At 37.0% G+C, this 21,170-nt stretch overlaps 3 protein-coding genes across 4 annotated transcripts; 1 reads left to right on the forward strand and 2 right to left on the reverse strand.

Moving 5' to 3' along the window:
• Nucleotides 1–414: 414 nt before the first annotated feature.
• LOC105190911 (G protein pathway suppressor 2) lies at nt 415–3,971 on the forward strand. The gene is made up of 8 exons (XM_011153926.3): nt 415–882; nt 1,093–1,312; nt 1,536–1,683; nt 1,772–1,886; nt 2,183–2,236; nt 2,388–2,549; nt 2,764–2,888; nt 3,159–3,971. Exons 1-8 carry the CDS (start codon nt 786–788, stop codon nt 3,330–3,332), a joined length of 1,095 nt encoding a protein of 364 aa, XP_011152228.1. The 5' UTR covers nt 415–785; the 3' UTR covers nt 3,333–3,971.
• Nucleotides 3,972–4,131: 160 nt separating this feature from the next.
• Nucleotides 4,132–10,417, reverse strand: LOC105190913 (probable ATP-dependent RNA helicase spindle-E). The gene is made up of 9 exons (XM_019844977.2): nt 9,997–10,417; nt 9,680–9,911; nt 9,297–9,588; nt 8,726–9,183; nt 8,113–8,467; nt 7,876–8,042; nt 5,608–7,212; nt 4,697–5,034; nt 4,132–4,395 (listed from the first exon to the last, which is right to left on the reverse strand). The coding sequence occupies exons 2-9, from the start codon at nt 9,869–9,871 to the stop codon at nt 4,212–4,214; spliced, it is 3,591 nt and encodes a 1,196-aa protein (XP_019700536.1). The 5' UTR covers nt 9,872–9,911; nt 9,997–10,417; the 3' UTR covers nt 4,132–4,211.
• A 64-nt stretch (nt 10,418–10,481) lies between these two features.
• LOC105190914 (RNA polymerase II subunit B1 CTD phosphatase Rpap2) lies at nt 10,482–13,880 on the reverse strand. Of its 2 annotated transcripts, none has more exons than XM_011153929.3 (6): nt 13,589–13,880; nt 13,198–13,308; nt 11,775–13,112; nt 11,531–11,688; nt 10,950–11,135; nt 10,482–10,883 (listed from the first exon to the last, which is right to left on the reverse strand). In XM_011153929.3, the coding sequence occupies exons 2-6, from the start codon at nt 13,300–13,302 to the stop codon at nt 10,718–10,720; spliced, it is 1,953 nt and encodes a 650-aa protein (XP_011152231.1). In that variant the 5' UTR covers nt 13,303–13,308; nt 13,589–13,880; the 3' UTR covers nt 10,482–10,717. The 2 variants fall into 2 exon arrangements, with proteins under 2 accessions (XP_011152231.1, XP_011152230.1); XM_011153928.3 differs by having other exon boundaries at nt 13,198–13,312; nt 13,589–13,878.
• Between the last annotated feature and the right edge of the window lie 7,290 nt (nt 13,881–21,170).

Consider the following 21,170-nt stretch of genomic DNA (forward strand, 5'->3'; position numbering starts at 1 on the left):
ATTGGTACATGCTCTTGGATTCAACCAAAATTAAGAGCATACTCCAATCAGATTCATGAATTTTACAACAGTTGCAAAGCAGCTTTCTCTGCTGAACGCAACCAATGTCGTATTGGCCGCTCTCACGTTACTCTCTGCTGAAAGCGATCAACACCGCGTTTTCGGCGACACTGAATTCCATACTGGGAAAGGGCGCCATCTCCATCCATTTTGAGAGGAGAACTACGATGCTACATCTACTTTTAGGTTATGGCGGTAAAACCTACATGTACTGGCAGTCCGTATTATATCCATTTTCAGGCGGTTTATGTCCGTGCTACAATCATAATAGCATACTCGACGAGCACGGTCTCTCGCACATTGTTATACGTTTGTAACATGAATTAACATGTTAACATGTGCAAAAGAAAAGGAATTGAAATTGTGTATGTTTAATTTAATTTAATTTTTCCATCTTCATATTTGCACCGTTCCAAGAATGGGGACCCTGCTCCAGACTGTTCTAGGGGATCTTCCGTTGAGTTTATTCGCTATTTACCTCTTCGGTATTCTCTACCATTTCAAGAACATAGAAAAATAGGCTCCTTGATGCCAAGTGGTAGGCAATTCGTTTGACCTTGTCTCCGACGCTCTTTCTCCGCTCAAATAGATCGGTTAACGTCGTTTTCCCATCGTGGAACGCAAGCTGAGGTTACGACCGCAAAGATCGTGATAGCAAAACGAGTTGACTTAACCAACGTTACATACTGTCACACAACGTTGCAAAGAACCATCAGGGTGAGAAGATGCCGGCGATACTGATTGGACCGCCTCAACGTAACGAACAAATGTGGCAAGCGTTAAAATCGCATATTACGAGAGAACGGCAACGAAAGAAACAAGGTATGTAACCTAATTAACCTAATTAACAAAGATTTCTCTTCATTACAGTCGCATCTTATTTTCTCTTTCTCTCTCTCTCTCTCTCTCTCTGTTTTCTCCCTTTATTCGTTTTCTTTCTCTTTTACTTTCTCTGTCTATTCTTTTTTCAAATCTGAATATTGAGTTTATCAGAGCACTTCAACTAATACTTTACATCTCGTTGCACTGTAGAACAGGAGGCAGATGCAGAGGAAGAACGTTTGCGCAAGGAAAGAGAACGTCAACAGAAGCAAGATGTGATGACCCTAGGTGAAACTCGAGAACAAATCTCAAACTTGCAGAATGAACTTGAAGAACTAAAGGAAGAGAAGCATCAGTTGTTTCTACAATTAAAAAAAGTCCTTCTAAATGAAGATGAATATAGAAGACGACAGCTTGTAAAAGAAACCAGGTTTGTCTCATAACATTTAGAACAACATTCAAAAGTAACAAAGATGACGTAATGGCTGTGTTTGTTGTATTCTAACTTCATCTTTTACCTAGATAAATTTAAAATTAAATCATCTTCATCTTATCTGAAATGAAATTTTGATCCTCATTGATGTATCATCTTGATCTAGCTAATTTTAAAATCATCTGCGCACAACACTGCGTATTGGTATTTTTATATTCAGCATCTGTTCGGAAGTTTTGACAACGGTGGGAGGATATCAGACAGCAGGTCCAAGAGTAGTACATCCCCAACTATTTTTGCCATTACCACGCAGCAATAGCCCTCTCTACAAGGTTGCAGTCAGCGCACCAACACATCTGCTTCCGAGTGTATGATACTTTATTGGATTATCTGTATAGGAACTCTAGTTTCCTATGTTTATACATTTTGTGTTGCATACTTTTGTGTTACTTCCAGGGATCTTTAAAAAGGCCGCACAGCCCGTCACCGCCACCTGCCGCCTCACCGTATCATAGTGCGTACGGTTACAAACCACCACCATCCATTCCAAATTACAACCCTCCACCTCCTAGTGAGTATATATCATTTGACTTCTTGATGAGCAAATTGCAAGATTTTCAATCAACACTTATTATAATGCTCTTTTAATATCTCAAGTGCTATATTAGAGGGAAAATGATTAAAGAATTTTATATCTTCGTGTCTGTATGGGTAGTTTGTATGCTCGGCGGAAGCGTCAGTATCGCAGGAATCAATGATGTCCCTTGCCATTTTGGTATTTTGGTCTCCCATTGAAACCATTTCTCAAGTTGTAAGGCCGGTGTTCGACAAGTAGTACGTCGTATCTTACCGCTTGCTTCCATACAGAATCCGAGGACGCCGCTAGGAGATCTGGCGACTCTCGAGCTGTCCTCTGGAACAGTAAGTGAAGAAACTTCATTTCGCGCATTTGTATGCCTTTCGCTTCCTTGGCGAAAGAAATCAAAAACCAAGTCGCTTGCCGTGTTCTTCCACGCGAGCGCACATGTACAAAGTGTCACTCATATTTTATATATTTTTCTCCACTTGTCAGAAAGCAATCAGTACTCCGCATCGAACTTTTACTCGGCGCCCACGGGCCAGAGCGTTTACAGCTATTCCGCGCCTGCGACCCAACCGTCCCGAGAATCCTCGGAGCCGACTAAGCCGGTTTACCTTTCTGGAGGTAGAGCGCCGTTAGCAACGCATCAGACTGGTAATAGCCCAAGCATCAACCTCGTCGTTACGATTTTAAACTATCCTATATGACACGACTTCAAGCTCGTCAAAGACGGGGAGAGGTTTCCACATACTTCCCTGTTAGATTTGCTGTTTTACTCGTGAAGCCGAATAAATGAACATTTCGTCGGTGCAGATATTTGCTACAAGAAATCTCGTCAACTTTTTGCTCAAGGAGTTATACTTTGCAGCATATATGACTAATTTACACTCGATGGAGCACAAAGGAGCCTACGGCGAGGACAAATTTTACCTACGGCCGACAAATCACGTCACTGTTCATGGTGGTGCTATTCCGATCCAACAACCGCCTCAGGTCATCCTCTTCAGCTTCATTATTGACCTTGTGCTATTATTTGTGCAGGATGTGCGAAGAAGTGATAACATTGTCAGGCAAAACTGATGTAGAAATATACTCCGTTATATTCTGACGAAACAGGCAGAGAGCTTTTCAAATGACAAGAATTCGATTTTTTTACTCAATTTGTTCGCACAAGCCGTGCAATGTTTTATCGTGATAATAGCCCACGTTATCAGTGTGTGTCTGCAATCTTCCAGCGTTGATTTTTACGAAAAAAATGTGCAGGGTGCGAAAACTGGTGGGATCACCTCGGGTTATCCCGTACGAACGCCTCAACCACCGCCTGGTCCTTACCCGCCACCACCTCCTGGTACCTACGTCAGCGGCTCAGGCGCCAACGTAACTGGTAGACTTCTGTACACGCAACCAGGTACTCGGTATCTTCAACGGGAAGTATAAAGTCACGTTCTTCTCTTCGACTTCAGGAATTGGATCTGCACTCTGACAGTTTGTTGTTTTGTATAGTACAACATCGTTACGGTTCATTTGGGGAAGCCCTCCGATAGTTCACGCTATATTTTTTATGCTATAGCATAATCAGTAAATCAGGATTAATTTGTTTAATGTGAGCATAGATAAGAAAAAGAATCATCGCTGTCACGTATATGCGCCGTTAGTTTCCTGGGAAAGATCGGTGTGTCATGCATGTGTGACGCTGGCAGCGAATGCGATAAAAACTAATCTTGAATATATTTATTTATATATGAATATTTATTCCCATATAAAAAATTCGTGCTCAATTACTAAGTGAAAGAAAAAGTATAAAAAAAAATTATTCCTCTTCTCGTTTAACAACGCTCTCTCTTCATTGCGTCCAGTGACCTTTGACTAATTGCTAACATAATGATTTATTTATAGACGAAGCTTTCGCTTATTACGTATTTACGTAATAATTTTGTCATATTATCACATATTTCCGAAGCGCTACATAGATTAAATCAATATTTTAGTTTCAGCTGAAGTTTAAAGTACTTCTTATATTTGTATACGCGAATGTCAGTAATAAAAAAAACAACATTAAATGAAAAAGGATAAAAATATAGAGAAATATAGTTTTTTGCCGGCGAATTTTACCTAAAAACCAACATCCTTCTTTCGAGTAGCAGTCCGCTGATAAAAAAAAGGATAATCCTCGATCCTAGATACTATCCTACTTTTTCAACTCGAAGAAAATGCTAATAAAGGTAGAAAGAAAAAAGTACCACATATATCAGTCGAATATCGATCAGCATCTGTAGGACAGACTTGTTTGTCATACGTTTCGCTCGCTCGACAATATTACAACCTCATGTTCCTCAAAAGACTCTGCAGATCTTCCCCGAACTCGGTGGTCGTGTCTACCTGCTTTACATGTATCTTATGTAGTTCCGAGCACAGATGAATGCGAAGGCTGATGATGCCTTGTATTTCCGCATTGCACAGTTTGCAGACCACTGGCCCAATAGTCGCTTCGCGTGGATCCCTGCGGGAGAGCCGAGTATGAAAAATATTAATCGTGTACTCGTGATCCGTTATTAATAACGGATAATAATTAATGTCGCTATGCGAATTATCACCCAGATAGCGCATAAAGCGGCCCGACACGTCTTAGAGACGCCTGAAAGATTTCCAAGATTTTCCATTTAATGCTTCTTATCACTTATAACATTCTAATTATTGACAACCGGAGCGTCTGGGTGAACATTCTGCTCCAGCACTGAAACTACGACCGGCAGAGCGGCGATTTGCCGAGAGAATCGCGTGACGATGATACGTTTACGTACTCGTGAGCCAAGGCGTCCATCTCCAGCAGATTCCTAATGATCTCTTCGAGTTCAGGGTTATTCTTGTTCAGGTCCAATGCCTTGTGCAAGCTGTACACGCAGTTCCTCCTGGTGGTCCCCCGAGCGGGCTCCAGGAACAGAGTCTCGTCGTAGAGATTCCACTTGTGGAAATTAGTGCTCAAGATCGGCACCTGCGTCTGCCGGCTCTTGTATATCACATCGCTGATCGCGTTCTTAATTTGGTTCTGGCAGTTTATGGTCAGCTCGCTCTGCTGTTCCTCGTCGACGCCTTCGACGAAGTGCATAGCGACGTTCATCCAGTGGCGCAGCTTGTTAATCTGCCGACATTCGCGGAACGGGAGGTTCGTGAACGTCGCGATAGGTCTCTTCGTATTCGACGAACTGCTCAACTAGTGCGATCAGCTGCAATTTGTTCTCTTTGGAAAGATTTCCTCAATTGGCACATACTGCTGCGATAAGTTAAAGCGGCAAGTATATTCTTGTTTCACTCGAACTTGCCGCATGATCGAGGAAATTCTTTGAAAAAGGAGCGAAAAGAAAACGGGTCTGTTCATTGTAGCTGACCGCATTAGCTTGTAGTTCTCTTTTCCCTCTTTTCTGCATCAAAGTTGTCTGCTCGTTCTCGAAGGGCTTCTGAATTTGTATATTAAGTTGGAGTGAAATAAGATATACTTGACTCACTCTGACTTACTGCACCAGGAGGTTATTCAAAGAAGAACATACGTCAAGTCACAGCTATGTACTTGTTTCTTTTCAAGTTCCAAAAGTGTACTGGTTCAGCTACAAAGATCAGTCTGATCGCACTGAGATTCAGAAATTGTTCAAAAACGAACAGACACTCTCTATTGGGAGATCTGGAAATATCGACGGGGTAGGGATTGCATACACACCGTTCGTAGGTCGTCCATCGTGATCTCGACGTCGAAGATATTTTGCAGATCGTGCTCCGGGAACAAACTCAACCCCGTAGTGTAGTCATATCCTAGCCCGCACAGGGCGCCGGTGTAATGAGTGCCCAGAGGATCGCGTCTCAGTTCCATGTACGGCGTGAAGATCAAGATAATCAAGGACGCGAAGCCGGGCGTGTCTGGCAGGAGGGTCGTATTCCGTAGGACCAGGTGTTCCACGTTCCGTTGCTTTATATGGATGGACTCCGCCACCAGGAAGAGCTCCTTCGGATTTTCCGGGCAAGTGTCCAGCAAAACAGAATTCACCGACATCCCCTCCAACACCACCTTCTTTAACATACCCGAGTCCGTCATGTGTGTCAGCTGAGCCTCCAACGGTGACGATGGGCCATATAACGTCACCTTTGTCTTGCAATCGTCCGGGTCTGGTAACTCGGGGTACGGCTTCTCGTTGTACAGCTTGATCGTCCAACCCGGGTCCGACGCCTTCGCTGAAGTCGTCCGTTCGAACACGTCCATGAGCTCGAGCTCATCCGCCTGACTGGAAGCCTCGTTCTCGCTCAGCAGATCCACCTCGATCGGCACGCGACTCTGCCTCATCTTGATGGCACTCCGCACGAAGGTGTAATCGTCGGCTGACTGATCGTCCTTGTCATATTCGATGTAAACTCGGCTCGAGCCATCGAAAGACACCGTAATGTCATCAGGATCCTGCAGCTGCATGTACTGCGCAAAGATCTCTTGGAATCGCTTGGCATATAACGGCCCAGGCTGCTTGAGCGGCCACCCGTGCAGGAAGACGGTCTTCCGCGGGTCTCGCTGGGGCAGCGACTTCTCTATGGCTTTTCGGCGATTCGCTATGTCGCAGGGCATCTTGATGAAGTAGTTGGGATAGAAAGCACCGGCGATAATGATCTTGAGGATGATGACGGGATTGATGCGGTAGTCCTTCCAGGGGCGCTTGTTGCCGCTTACATAGTCCTTGATACCAAATTTGCGCAACTTGGACGTGATGTCAGACACAAGGGCGTTAATCTCGCGCAGCGACTTCACGCGTAGGCCGTTCTGCCGTGCCCATTCCCTCTCACCGAAAGCGCTGGTTATGCGGCGATTCATTTTGTCGTTCCGCCATACCTTGAAGGCATTCAAGTAAGTTATGCTATCACTGGCGGAGTTGGCGGCCCACTCGAGCTTTTCGTAATACGTCGAGTTCCTCTTGCAGACTCCAATGTTGAACATGTTCTTCACGGACATACTGGCCGCGATGATAATCGCGTCCTGCAAAACGTCGAATACGTGGCCCAGCACGATCAGTTTCGTCAGGTGTACATCTAACGGAAGAGAGGCCATCACCCGGCCCAAAGGTGTCATGTCTCCATCAAATTCCGAGTGACCGGTCGTATTGAGGATGGCGCCGATCTCTTTCAGCAGCAATATGGTGTCTCGCACGTTGCTAAGGTCCGGCGGATCCAAGGCGAGAGCAAGAAGCGCTTTTGGTTCACCCATATCCAACATCTTGGTTTTTAGAATTACATTCGCCAATGGAGTCCTGAGCATTTCTGGCACGGCGTCCTTGTCCAGCACGGTCTACAGTGTTCTCGAGATAATGCCATATTTCAATAATTTCGTTTAATAGAGACTAGTCTTGCATTTTGTTAATGTCACATTTGTTACATCATGTAAATTGATTTCGCCGAGTTATTTTTGCAAATTAATCATCTCTATAAACGGTAACTTATAGATGTGTATGATTATATAAAATTCGAAAAGCATTTATGATGTATATAGAATGAAACATCTAAAAAGGCCACCTGAATAACTTAGGAAATATGCAAGATGGAAAAAAATGTTAAATATAGAAGTTGCAGGGTTTTAAGTGAGTGAGTGAGTGAGTGAGTGAGTGAGTGAGAGTGAGAGAGAGAGAGAGAGAGAGAGAGAGAGAGAGAGAGAGAGAGAGAGAGAGACGCATTACATAGCAATATTAGTATGACCTTGTACAGACCTTGTCAAAAGATGGTCAGCATTCAAGGTCATATTAGTATTGCTATATGATGCGTCACTTAAAACCCTACAATTTTTGTATTTAACATTTTTTTTATCTTGCATATTTTTAAAGTTATTCAGGTGGCCTGGTTTAGATGCCTCATCCTTTATAATATGATGTGACTTGTAGCCTGCTTCATTTTTATTTCATTGTAGCTTTGTGTGAGCTACGATGATTTCACATATTCGTGTGAAAACGATGCTCACCTCGTAAAATGACCTCGGTACCATTCGGTATACTCTGCCGTCCATTATACGACCTGCACGACCAGCACGTTGCTGACAATTTGATTTGCTTGCCCAGCAAAGTTGCAGGGACTGATAATTGGAGCCAGGATTGGTGACGAGGACTTTTGTCAAACAGAAGTCGATCACTAAGCGGAAAGATGGAAGTTAAGCGTCTTCGTCAATTCATTGATATTTACAGCAGACACAAATGCATACCGTATTTAACATCGGGAACGGTGACGCTACTTTCAGCGATATTGGTCGATAATATAATACGTCGATAGCCTTTGAATGGCTTTTTAAATATTTTCTCTTGATCCTCGGTCGAGATCAACGAATGTAGAATAATTATATCCCATTTCATGTCTGAATATTTATCTAACGAGAGCGCGCAACGCAACTCCTCGATCTCTTGAATTCCTGGTAAAAATATCAATACGGCGAATATATTTTGTCTACCATCCTTGTCGTTGCTCTTCTTGTCTATATGATCGAAAATGTGTATGATACGTATACAAAATTCTATCATAGCGCACGTAAAGCTTGGTTCGTCCGCGGATATTACAGGCACCTGTCCGGAGGAATGATAAATTTTCTGGTCAAGATAATGAGAAGAAAAGGGAGGAGAACGATCAATTGTTTGTTGATATTTCTACTTATACTTATTGAATAATAAAATCTATTCAAAAGAATTCTCAAAAATTATTCATAATTCAGCAAAAAAGATAAGTAATAACCATCTTTGTTTTAAGAATAAAAAGAACCCGTCACGACTCGTTCCTACTAAGCATCTGAGTATTTTGTTTGCGCCTGGAAAGTATATACTCACATAACCCACAACTTCCATTTCGTCCAGATAATATATAGAAATATTGTATGGACTTCCTTCTGGTATGTCAATGACAGATGCTGGTAGGAGTTTATTTTCCATAGGTGTGGAAAAATATTCAGAGAACTTATCTACATCGATTGTTGCGGACATCAATATGACTTTAACCATCATGGAATTTGTACGTAATAATTTTCTAACAACAAGCAAAAGGAAGTCCATATCTTCATCGCGTTCATGCACTTCGTCCAGTATAATGTGCGTATAGTCCATCATGTGCTTCTTATTAACAAGTTTATGCAAGAGCACACCAGTTGTACAATATGTTATGCGAGTGTCCTCACACATACTCTTGATCAAACCTATTTGATACCCCACAATAGTACCAACAGGCCAATCTCTTTCTTGGCTGACTCGTTTTGCAATGCTCAAAGCAGCGATACGTCTTGGCTGTGTAACTGCAAAATATAGAATTGGTTTCTTTTCAGTTGAGCAAAAAATAATTTCAGTGCCAATAAGCTCCTACAATTTCTCAGACATGTCCAGCAAATATAACTTAATCTTGGAATACCTATGATGTTGCAGTTTCGTTTGTTTTCAAACTCAGCATCAAGAATAAGCTGTGGCACTTGGGTTGTTTTGCCACAGCCTGTAGAACCACGTATGATAACGACTGAATTATTAGTTATCATAGATATAATCTTGTCTTTAATAGCGTGAATAGGTAAATCAGTCTTAGGTCGATAAGCAAAATTATAAGTTCCATAAACATTGGTCCAGCCTCCAGCATTAGAATCTTTGGATGTAATATCTGACATATTGTCTATACAATCTCTCTTATTGAAGACGATATCCTTTGTCAACTGTAGAAAGAGAATGAGGAATAGTTAAAACAAGGATCATGAAATTGGTGGGCTTATTGCACGCATATGCAGTGCTAACTGTATGTATTACCTGTAAATATTCCTCATCATCTTTTTCTTTGTATTCCTTTGCATAATTCGTTCCTAATGTCTTCTTTTGCTTACGTTGATTAAACATACTTGGTTCATTCTTTACTCGTCTTCGATCTGGACACGACATTGTTATTTTTAATGGTTTGTTTGAGTTAAACATGTTCAGGATATCGTCCACCATCTCATCCATCGTGAACTAATCGACCGATGTCCAATATATTGCGAAGTATCTAAAATTTATAAATTACAAGTAATTTTCGCGCGCAGTTTAAAGTCTACAGGGCTAAGAATAAATAGCAAATTGACTTTAGTGACCTCATATGGCAAAAGTGCGAAACAGACTATTGTCGGAATGCAGCGGTGCAAATCGTAATGGGAGATATCCAATTGGATACAACCAATCTTTGCAAAGATTTATCTGGTGAATTGCTATATTCAGCCAATCATTATGCCTTAGATCTGTTCTTTTCTGAAAGACTTCTGAAGTAGTGCAATAAGTCAAAGGGCCAATTGTTCCAACTTCATGGTAAGTTAACTGATAGTTAAATCATATCTCTATTTTTATCTAAATTGAAGGAAAAACGAAGACAAATATTTGATTTAATATCAGTTAACTTCCAAGTTATCCAGTGTTCCAACTATCAGTTAACTTACCAAGAAGTTGGAACAACCAGCCCAGAATGAAATAAATATATTTATGCCACCGGCCGCTTTTGAAAGTAGACAGTTGTTTGCGTAACCAACAAGTGCTCGTGTTGGCAGGATTATGTGGCAAAAATAATAATAAAGAAACCGGCAGGTACTCATTTTTTTCTTTATTCGGTTTTGCGACTTATATATCGACTTACACTCGTATACAAACATGTATCAAAGATCTGATACATAATTATAATATTATAAATAGTAAACAGTATTATAACTATTTTTAACAAAATATTTTATATTAAAATGTACGAGGAAAGTAAATATTAACAAAGTTGAATCTGTTGTAAAACAAAATAGAATATATATGTAAATATCATTATCCCAATAAATTTTATTTATTACACGATTCGTGTATATTTTCGTTGTTTATTACATCTACTATGAGCCTATCTAAATAACCTGAGTTTAATTTATAAGACATAAGAATCATCGACATGTACATGGAAGCTTGTTTAGACTCGAGCACCGATCGCAATTGTTTGTCAATTAGGCTCAACCTGAAATTATGTATTTTTAGATTTTACACTCATGTATTTGACTTTGTAGTTATATATATAACTTACATTTTAATGATGATAAGTCCTACCAGTGTCCATTCAGCAGTATTAAAAACGATGTTTTTAGCGGTTAAATGAAAAGTGCTAACCAATAATTTAATTAATGAGTATGTATTAATACAAATATGTTGTGTTACAGAAGTATTCGTATTGGCTGGTAATCGCGTTAAAGCACACAGCAAATCTGGTAATCTGCATAATTAATGATAAATGTTTGAATCATATTATTAAATTATATCTTATCTGTTAAGACTCTTGGTCCATCACCCTGGTCATCTTGATTGATTTTATCTATTTATTATTTATTGGAGCAAAAGGAAATTTCTAGCATTATATTTTACAAATTTTCGACACCAAATGCTATTTTATATAATTATATATATATATATATATATATATATATATATATATATAATTTTCTATTCCAACACATTTTGTTAAAATTTTGGGTGTGCATTTTCCCATATCTCGACATTATCAATCAAGATGTCCACAGTGAGGAAACAGAGGCTTTAGATAATAATTAGGATTTGAATTTTTCATTATCCCTCAATATATATGATTATTATATTAAAATAACAACGTACACTTTATTGAGTTTATCCAAGAAAATTCGCCGCCGAAGTGCATTGGGTGCATAAGCATCTGTTAAGGGTAATATAGACTCCTCAAGCTCATCTTGATTTTTCAATTTGTTTCCATTGTTCTCACTAATTACCATTTGTCCTTTATAAAACGCACGTACCTATAGATACAAAATATGTATGTACTGCACGACTGTGATTATTTAGTAAAAACATATCTTCAATCAAAATTTAAAGAGATCAATACCTTTAGCTCTATTTTCTTGCCCTCTTCTTGAAGCACAGACAAATGAGGCAATGGTTTTAGGGCATTTTTTGCCAATTCAGCACGATCTTCCTTTTCATCTTGCAATTGCAACCTATTTAACTTCTTACATAACTGCTCATACCTGTCGCGCTGTGTCAAATTTTCTAATAATTGAGATTTCTCATCCTGCTCACCCAGTAGAAGACAAAGTGTATTCTTTGTAACCCATTCTCTGAAGCTTTGCTCAACATGTATTACAAGATTATGATACATGTTAGTTCGTACTTCAGCATTATCAAATTCCTCTTGCCTATGTTTATTTTTATTTATGTTTGAGCTTTTTATTTTTTTAGGTTTATTTTTAGCTTCATTACTAGTTTTGGAAGATATTGTTATATTTTGTTTACTACATGCTCTGTCTAATTGAAACTGTACAGTTTTGTCATCCTTAGCATTATTACTATCAATTACATCATCTAATTGAGAGGATATTTTTTTACTATCAGTGTTTTTACTTTCGGTGTTACTTATGTCATTCGGCTGCAGATATAATATTTCACTATCACTATTATTGTTTATCACTCTAACATTTGTATTTTCATTTTCTATGTTTTTATTAATATGTTCTTGTATTTGTTCTTGTAAATTGTTATTAATTTGGACAGCAATGTGTTTTTCCACATTCTCTAATTTTACATCTTCTTTCTGAACATGATCGCTATATTCATATTCAGGATTTGTACATTCTTGAGGATTATACTCTTTATCTTCTTGATTAGTACATAATTCTAATGGGTATGTTTCATGCTGATTTTGTGCATTAATATTTACAGGAATCTCTTCTACTTGAGTATGTCCTTCAACATTTGTATCATTTGAAGAACAATTTTCTATCTCTGAATTTAATATAGTTTGTGATGGATGATCTTTTGTTTGTTTATTTGTATTCAATTCTAGAAGTTCTTTACTCTTACCAATATTGTCAGTATTTGTATCTTGCAAGAAATTATTTCCAACAACATTAATTTCATCTCCAGGTAAAGACTGCACAGAATTTATAGGTAAAATTTTAAAAACTGGTATATCCTCTTTTCTTCTTAACCACAGTGGGCTCTCAAGCATTTGTTCAAGCAGATAATTAGATGCCCCATAACATGATGAACTGCAAAAGTTTTTGCGTTTGCTGATATCATATACCTTATTTGTACGTGTTGATATACGATATTGTTGTTTGACAACAACAGTTAATGGTTTTGAACAAAGAACATATCCACATAGTTTTATGATAACTCTTTCTTCTATTACATCTTCCAAGTGTGCTTTATTTATAAATTGTAACTATAAATTTAAAAAATAATATATATATCATTCATATTGTTCATCATTATATACATAATTAGAAAGTAATAATTAGCATACTTACATTTTGCAGAAGCCAGTCAGAATCCATATTTGGTTCTAAAAGCTGTTCAACTATTGCAAGAGCCTTTGCATCGCACTGTTTTTTTTTTACTATGGCTTGCTGCATCTCAACCTTACTGAAATATATTTAACTGTGTTGAAGAAGAGTAATACAAAATTTATCTTAATGTAATTGACATCGAAAATTAGAGAAATGACCCTACAGATAAATACAAATTAATGATCCACATAAATTGTAAGAGCTCTCTCAACAAAATTCTTTCGACATCATATGGCACATGTGTTTCATGTTTAATAACAATTTAATAACATTGGTTTGTATGATTTTGCAATATTATCTTTTACATCCTTCATTTATTAACCATATTTTTATTTACAAAAATCAGACCCACCTCATCTTCTTTTTAACTTTTGCACTTTCATTTGATTGCTTCTTACTTGACATTGTTAGAGTTCGTTTTTAGTTCGTTTTTCGTCAAGTCAGTTCTGTTTCGCAGTTATGAAGTAGTGCAATAAGTTAGAGTGAAATAGATATATTTTGTCTCACTCTAACTGCGCAGTTGCTGTTCAGAAGTTCTTCGAAAAAGAACAAACCCCTTGATAATTACAGAGTGTTGTTTATACTAAAACTATAACTTCAAGTAATCTTTTCCTTTCCCTATTTTATAACAATATACGTAATTACAAACTAAGATTATAGAAAATATAAACATTAAAACTAAAAGCACACAATTTTATTTACAATACAGTCGGGTGTAATAGGATGCAATGAAGCGATCCGGTTATTGCATCAGATTATACCATCACTGTCTTATTACCAGAGAGGAACGTGAGAGCGGCCAACACGGTGTTTTCGACACCAACTTTCCGCAGTGGGAAAGGGCGCCATCTGCATCCATTTTGAGAGGAAAACTACGATGCTACATCCACTTTCAGGTTTCGGCGGTAAAACCTGTATGTGGTGGCAGTCCGTGCTACACTCATTTTTAGGCGATTTATGTCCGTGCTACAACCATAATAGCTTACTTGACAAGCACGGTCTCGCACATTGTTACGCGTTTATAACATGAATTAACATGTTAACATGTGCAAAAGAAAAGGAATTGAAATTGTGTATGTTTAATTTAATTTAATTTTTCCATCTTCATATTTGCACCGTTCCAAGAATGGGGACCCTGCTCCAGACTGTTCTAGGGGATCTTCCGTTGAGTTTATTCGCTATTTACCTCTTCGGTATTCTCTACCGCCAACTTATAATATATAATTTCTTGTCCAAAGAAAGATTAATGATGCGGTCGCCGATCTCGCGTATGTCATGTCAATAGAGATAGTTTGAATTCGGCGTAATATGATTCTTGGAACAGATGTAAATAAGTATTGTGAAGTTTGAAGCGAGTCTCTCACAGGCATGCTTTGAAAACACGAGTTGTTTTCATTTTCAGCTAACGGACGACGCAGGTATCAACACTGATCGGCAAGGTCAGCGACTGGTGGGGGGTAACCGTGCCTTCCCGATTGTTTGGTTTCGTACGCTTATACATGACTCCGTGATTGCGGAAAGGACATTGCGCCTCGGGCCGACGAACGACGCGCATACCGCGACGCAGAGTACGAGTGTCGGTTAATACGCGTTTTTTTGTCCGAATCTTACTTGCGCGAGTGTTAGAGCTAGAGTCAGTGTCGTCGCCAGTGCTACGATGGAATATCCGGGGGTGCTGCGACGGAGTAACCAGAATGAGGACGTCGGATCGAGAAGTCAGGATGGAGAGAGGATTCGGAGCGCGCCGAGAGACGTGGACAGCGATACATCATATACGGTATTCGAGGTACCTCGAGTCATTATTATTACGCAAGGTTTTTCTGATTTTAACGGACCTTACTCGAAGTAAGGACATACCCGAGTCGAAATTAGATCAGCATTCATAGTTTATCATCTGAAAAATGATAAAATAGCTTGAGATTTGATTACTCGTTAACCTAATTTCACGTAGCATGAGTTCTACTTTTCTCTTCTCATAAAGTATGAATGTCTATTCAAGCAAGGTTGCTGAGGCAAGCTAAGGTTTATGAATACAAATTTTTAATTACGTTCTCAATAAAAAGTTGCACATAATTTGGAAAACTATGAATAATGATCTTAGAATCTGATATAAATTTTACAAGTGTTGATTTTTATTCGTCTAATAATGCTCAGATTGCTGTTTTCGTTTAGAATCTGCTAGAATGTCCGTTTCTCATTCTTGTTTATCTTTCTTATTGTACCGAATCAGAATTAAAATCTCTATTAGTGAAACAGCATTATTAGACATAACCGTTGTCTTTTTGCAGCTTCAGCTCTTTTCAGAGCTACAATTCTCATCATTCTCATTAGAAAAAAGAAAAGAAAAAAAAAGAGAAGAAAAAAGGAAAAAAGAACTTTAAGAATGATGAGAATAAAAAGTGTTTTTCATCCCCCATTTCCTCTAATTCTTATATGATTATTTAATCCTTATATATTTATCTCACGCGCAGTTCTAACAAAGGCAGTTCTATTTACGTTTTTATCTTTGTTCTCTTTCTTGCGCTGTTAAGCGAATATATAATCAAAATCAACAAAAATTGCTCATTTAAATTAAGAATATAAGGATTAAGTACATATACATTATCGAGATATACGAGTATTAAATAACTGCGGAATAAGTCGCTGTTGAAGACTCATCATGGGCGAGACTGCGAGAGTAGCCAGATGTAACGTTCAGGTAGGACAAAGCTTGTTCACTATTGCGCATCTAGATATTCTGCATTGATTTTTCAAATTGGATGCAATTTGCAGGATCAATGTAGAATTAATATTTCGACTCGGGAAAGACTTTTTTTATCAAACCTGAAAAACGAGAACGAATTGTCATTGCACTTGGACAATCTTCTGACACTGATTTTTGGTATTGATCGATATTCGATTTTCGGTACTGATTTACTCTTTCATTTCTCTACAAGAAAAAAAAATGATACGACTCGTTCATTTAACCGCGTTAATTTGATCAATAAATTAAATATTGATCGGTCTTCAATTTTCGATACTGATTTATTCTCTCATTTCTTTATAAGACAAGAAAAATTGATACGAATCATTCGTTTATTCGAGTAAATTTTTTGAGTAAATTTGAGGGATAAATACCTGAAAAATGAGAACAAATTGTCATTGTACTTGGACAATTTTCTGACACTGATTTACGGTATTGATCGATATTCGATTTTCGGTACTGATTTACTCTTTCATTTCTCTATAAGAAAAAAAATTCAAACGAATCGTTTATTTATCCGCGTTAATTTGACGAATAAATTAAATATTGATCGGTCTTCAATTTTCGGTAATGACTGATTCTCTAATTTCTTTATAAGACAATAAAAATTGATAGGAATCGTTCTTTTATCCGACTTAATTTGTTGAGTAAATTAGTGGGGTAAGTACCTGCGAGATGAAAACAACTTGTCATTGCACTTGGACAATTTTTTTGACATTGATTTATGATATTGATCAGTCTTCGGTTTTCAGTACTAATTTATTTTCTCATTTTTTTATAAGACAAAAAAATTGATACGAATCGTTCGTTTATCTGAGTTAATTTGTTGAATAAGATTAGAGGGGTAGGTACCTGAAAAATGAGAACTAATTGTCATTGCACTTGGACAATTTTCTGACACTGATTTACGGTATTGATCGATATTCGATTTTCAGTACCGATTTACTCTTTCATTTCTCTTTAAGAAAAAAAATTCATACGAATCGTTCATTTATCCGCGTTAATTTGAGAAATAAATTAAATATTGATCGGTCTTCAATTTTCGGTACTGACTGATTCTCTAATTTCTTTATAAGAGAATAAAGATTGATACGAATCGTTCTTTTATCCGACTTAATTTGTTGAGTAAATTAGTGGGGTAAGTACCCGCAAGATGAAAACAACTTTGCACTTGGACAATTTTCTTGGCATTGATTTATGGTATTAATCGATATTCGGTTTTCGCTGCTGATTTTTGTCTCATTTTGTAAAAGACAAAAAAAATTGATACGAATCGTTCGTTTATCCGAGTTAATTTGTTGAATAAGATTAGTGGGGTAAGTACCTGAAAAATGATAACAAATTGTCATTGCACTTGGATAATTTTTTGATACTGATTTATGGTATTAATCGATGTTCGATTTTCGATACTTATTTACTCTTTCATTTTTCTATAAGAAAATAAAATTCATACGAATCGTTCATTTATCCGCGTTAATTTGATGAATAAATTAAATATTGATCGGTCTTCAATTTTCGGTACTGACTGATTCTCTAATTTCTTTATAAGAGAATAAAAATTGATACGAATCGGTCTTTTATCCGAGTTAATTTGTTGAGTAAATTAGTGGGGTAAGTACCTGCAAGATGAAAACAACTTGTCATTGCACTTAGACAATTTTCTAACGCTGATTTATGGTATTGATCAATATCCGGTTTTCGATACTGATTTAGTCTTTGATTTCTCTATAAAAGAAAAAAGGATTGATACAAATTGTTCATTTATCCGCGTTAATTTGATGAAAAAATTAGATATTGAACGGTCTTCGATTTTCGGTACTGATTTATTTTGTCATTGTTTTATAAGACAAAAAAAATTGATACGAATCGTTCGTTTATCCGAGTTAATTTTTTGAATAAAATCAGAGGGGTAAGTACCAGAAAAATAAGAACAAATTGTCATTGCACTTGGACAATTTTCTTGGCATTGATTTATGGTATTAATCGATATTCGGTTTTCGCTGCTGATTTATTGTCTCATTTTGTAAAAGACAAAAAAAATTGATACGAATCGTTCGTTTATCCGAGTTAATTTGTTGAATAAGATTAGTGGGGTAAGTACCTGAAAAATGATAACAAATTGTCATTGCACTTGGATAATTTTTTGACACTGATTTATGGTATTAATCGATGTTCGATTTTCGGTACTTATTTACTTTTTCATTTCTCTATAAGAAAATAAAATTCATACGAATCGTTCATTTATCCGCGTTAATTTGATGAATAAATTAAATATTGATCGGTCTTCAATTTTCGGTACTGACTGATTCTCTAATTTCTTTATAAGAGAATAAAAATTGATACGAATCGGTCTTTTATCCGAGTTAATTTGTTGAGTAAATTAGTGGGGTAAGTACCTGCAAGATGAAAACAACTTGTCATTGCACTTAGACAATTTTCTAACGCTGATTTATGGTATTGATCAATATCCGGTTTTCGATACTGATTTAGTCTTTGATTTCTCTATAAAAGAAAAAAGGATTGATACAAATTGTTCATTTATCCGCGTTAATTTGATGAAAAAATTAGATATTGAACGGTCTTCGATTTTCGGTACTGATTTATTTTGTCATTGTTTTATAAGACAAAAAAAATTGATACGAATCGTTCGTTTATCCGAGTTAATTTTTTGAATAAAATCAGAGGGGTAAGTACCAGAAAAATAAGAACAAATTGTCATTGCACTTGGACAATTTTCTGACACTGATTTATGGTATTAATCGATATTCGGTTTTCGTTGCTGATTTATTGTCTCATTTTGTAAAAGACAAAAAAAATTGAATCGTTCGTTTATCCAAGTTAATTTGTTGAATAAGATTAGTGGGGTAAGTACCTGAAAAATGAGAACAAATTGTCATTGCACTTGGACAATTTTCTGACACTGATTTACGGTATTGATCGATATTCGATTTTCGGTACCGATTTGCTCTTTCATTTTTCTGCAAGAAAAAAAATTCATACGAATCGTTCATTTATCCGCGTTAATTTGATGAAAAAATTAAGTATTGATTGGTGTTCGGTTTTCGGTACTGATTTATTCTCTCATTTCTTTATAAGAAAAGAAAAATTGATACGGATCGTTCGTTTAACAGAGTCAATTTGTTGAGTAAATTAGAGGGGTAAGTACCTGAAAAATAAGATCAAATTGTCATTGCACTTGGACAATTTTCTGACACTGATTTATGATATTAATCAATATTCAATTTTCGGTACTGATTTACTCTTTCATTGTACTATAAGAAAAGAAAAAATTGATACGAATCGTTCATTTATCCGCGTTAATTTGATGAATAAATTTAATATTGATCGTGCACGATGGGGGGGGGAGAGGGAGAGGGAGAGCGCTTATCCTGACGACGTGTCGTAGCGAACCATGTTTACTTTCCCATATTTTATTTACTGTCTACGCTATCCGAAAAGCTAAATTATTCTGGATTTTATGAATATTAGTCATACTGCTTTAAAATTAAATTGCATTATTTCTTTGGATTAGCATAAATATTTCCATGATGTATATATTGATCTATCATTTTTCTCTACATTAATTTCAACATTTCAGACTTCATAATTCTGTAACGTTAATCTGATTTGGTATCTACGAATCATCGTTATTTTCAATTTAGCTTCTTATTGCACACGATTTATTACTTTATACTTGGTAACCCATCATTTTCGTTTTCGATCAATCTAAACATATCGGCTTCAAATTCTTCATAACGCGTAGACGCACGTTGTTGCTATTTGTGAGGATCTTATAATTATTTTGGACGTAGATTAAAACCTTATCACCCATATTTCGGTAATTAATATTTCGTGACAAGTCATTTCCGAGCTTGTCACTTTTCAATCTTTCGTGGCCTCTAACTCCGAAACATACGTAATCGCATTTCGACATGGTTGGCTCGGATCACCCTTATTTTGAATCTAGATTAATATTTTATCGCAAATAATTTTGCAGCTTATACCCGATGATTGTCATTTTTGCATCGGTCGTTCTCGATCTATCGGCTTCAATTTCTCGATAACGCATAAGCGCACGTCGTTGCAATTTATAAGGATCTTAGTTATTTTAGGTCTAGATTAAAATCCTTATCATTCATATTTCATTAATTAATGTTTGATGACTCGTCATTTCTGGGCCTGTTACTTTTCAAATTTTCGTGACTTCTAACTTCAAAACGTATGATCACAACTCGATGCGATTTGCTCGGATCATCCTTATTTCGAATCTAGATTAACGTCTTATCACGAATAATTAACTTATAGTCGGTGACCCCTTCATTTTCGCATTGATTTCGGAAAAAAAATGAAAAAATCGAATAAAGAAAATGAAAAAATTGAATATAAAAATTATAAAAATGGCACCACTATTAGCGTCATTTTGTGTCATTACTAAAAGTTTTCCGCGCGGTCTCGAAATATTTCTCTCCAAATTGCGGACAGTGCGTTGCGTGAAAGATGAAAAGGTAGCGAAGGTGCAAGACGGGAGAGAATTTGGCTTAGCGATAAGATTTGCCGTTGACTTGCCTCTTGCCTCCTCCTGCGCGCGTACGCTTATCGGTGGTGCGACAAAAACGGAGAGCGATTGATATGCCTATTTAACTTATTATCTCTTTTAAGGGGAAGTAGAGTAAGCAAGAACCGTGCAAGCTTTGCCGTTACCGTCAGAACGGATGTAGTGTGCACACATTTTCTCAGGGGGCGCGCAGAGAAAGCGTCCCGGTGTAATCGGCCCGGTAACTTCTCTCAGGTTTCTTTCTGCATGTACAATCTATGACCATTAGGTATCTCTAATCGAGATAAATAAAACGACATTACAACGTCGAATTTTCCGCAGGAAGTGGTTGAAAGTTTTCTGGAAATAAAAATTAATTTTTTTCAAACATTTCCATCAATGGGAAAAATTCGGGAGTGAAGTTGTTTTATTTGTCTCGACAAGTACTACCGAATGCAATTATAAAAGTTCATAAAAAACGATTGATTTAGATTTCGTTATGTTTTATCCATAAACTTAACTTACGCTATATATATTTTCACGATTCAATTCGAGTAAAACGAGTGTAGAAAGTACATGCCAGGTGTACAAGTCCGAGAATTATACTATTGGCAACACTGATCACAATATAAGAAATTATTGTATATATGCACACGT

This window comes from Harpegnathos saltator, unplaced genomic scaffold, assembly GCF_003227715.2.
Source record: "Harpegnathos saltator strain DR-91 unplaced genomic scaffold, Hsal_v8.6 scaffold147, whole genome shotgun sequence".
NCBI lineage: Eukaryota > Metazoa > Arthropoda > Insecta > Hymenoptera > Formicidae > Harpegnathos > Harpegnathos saltator.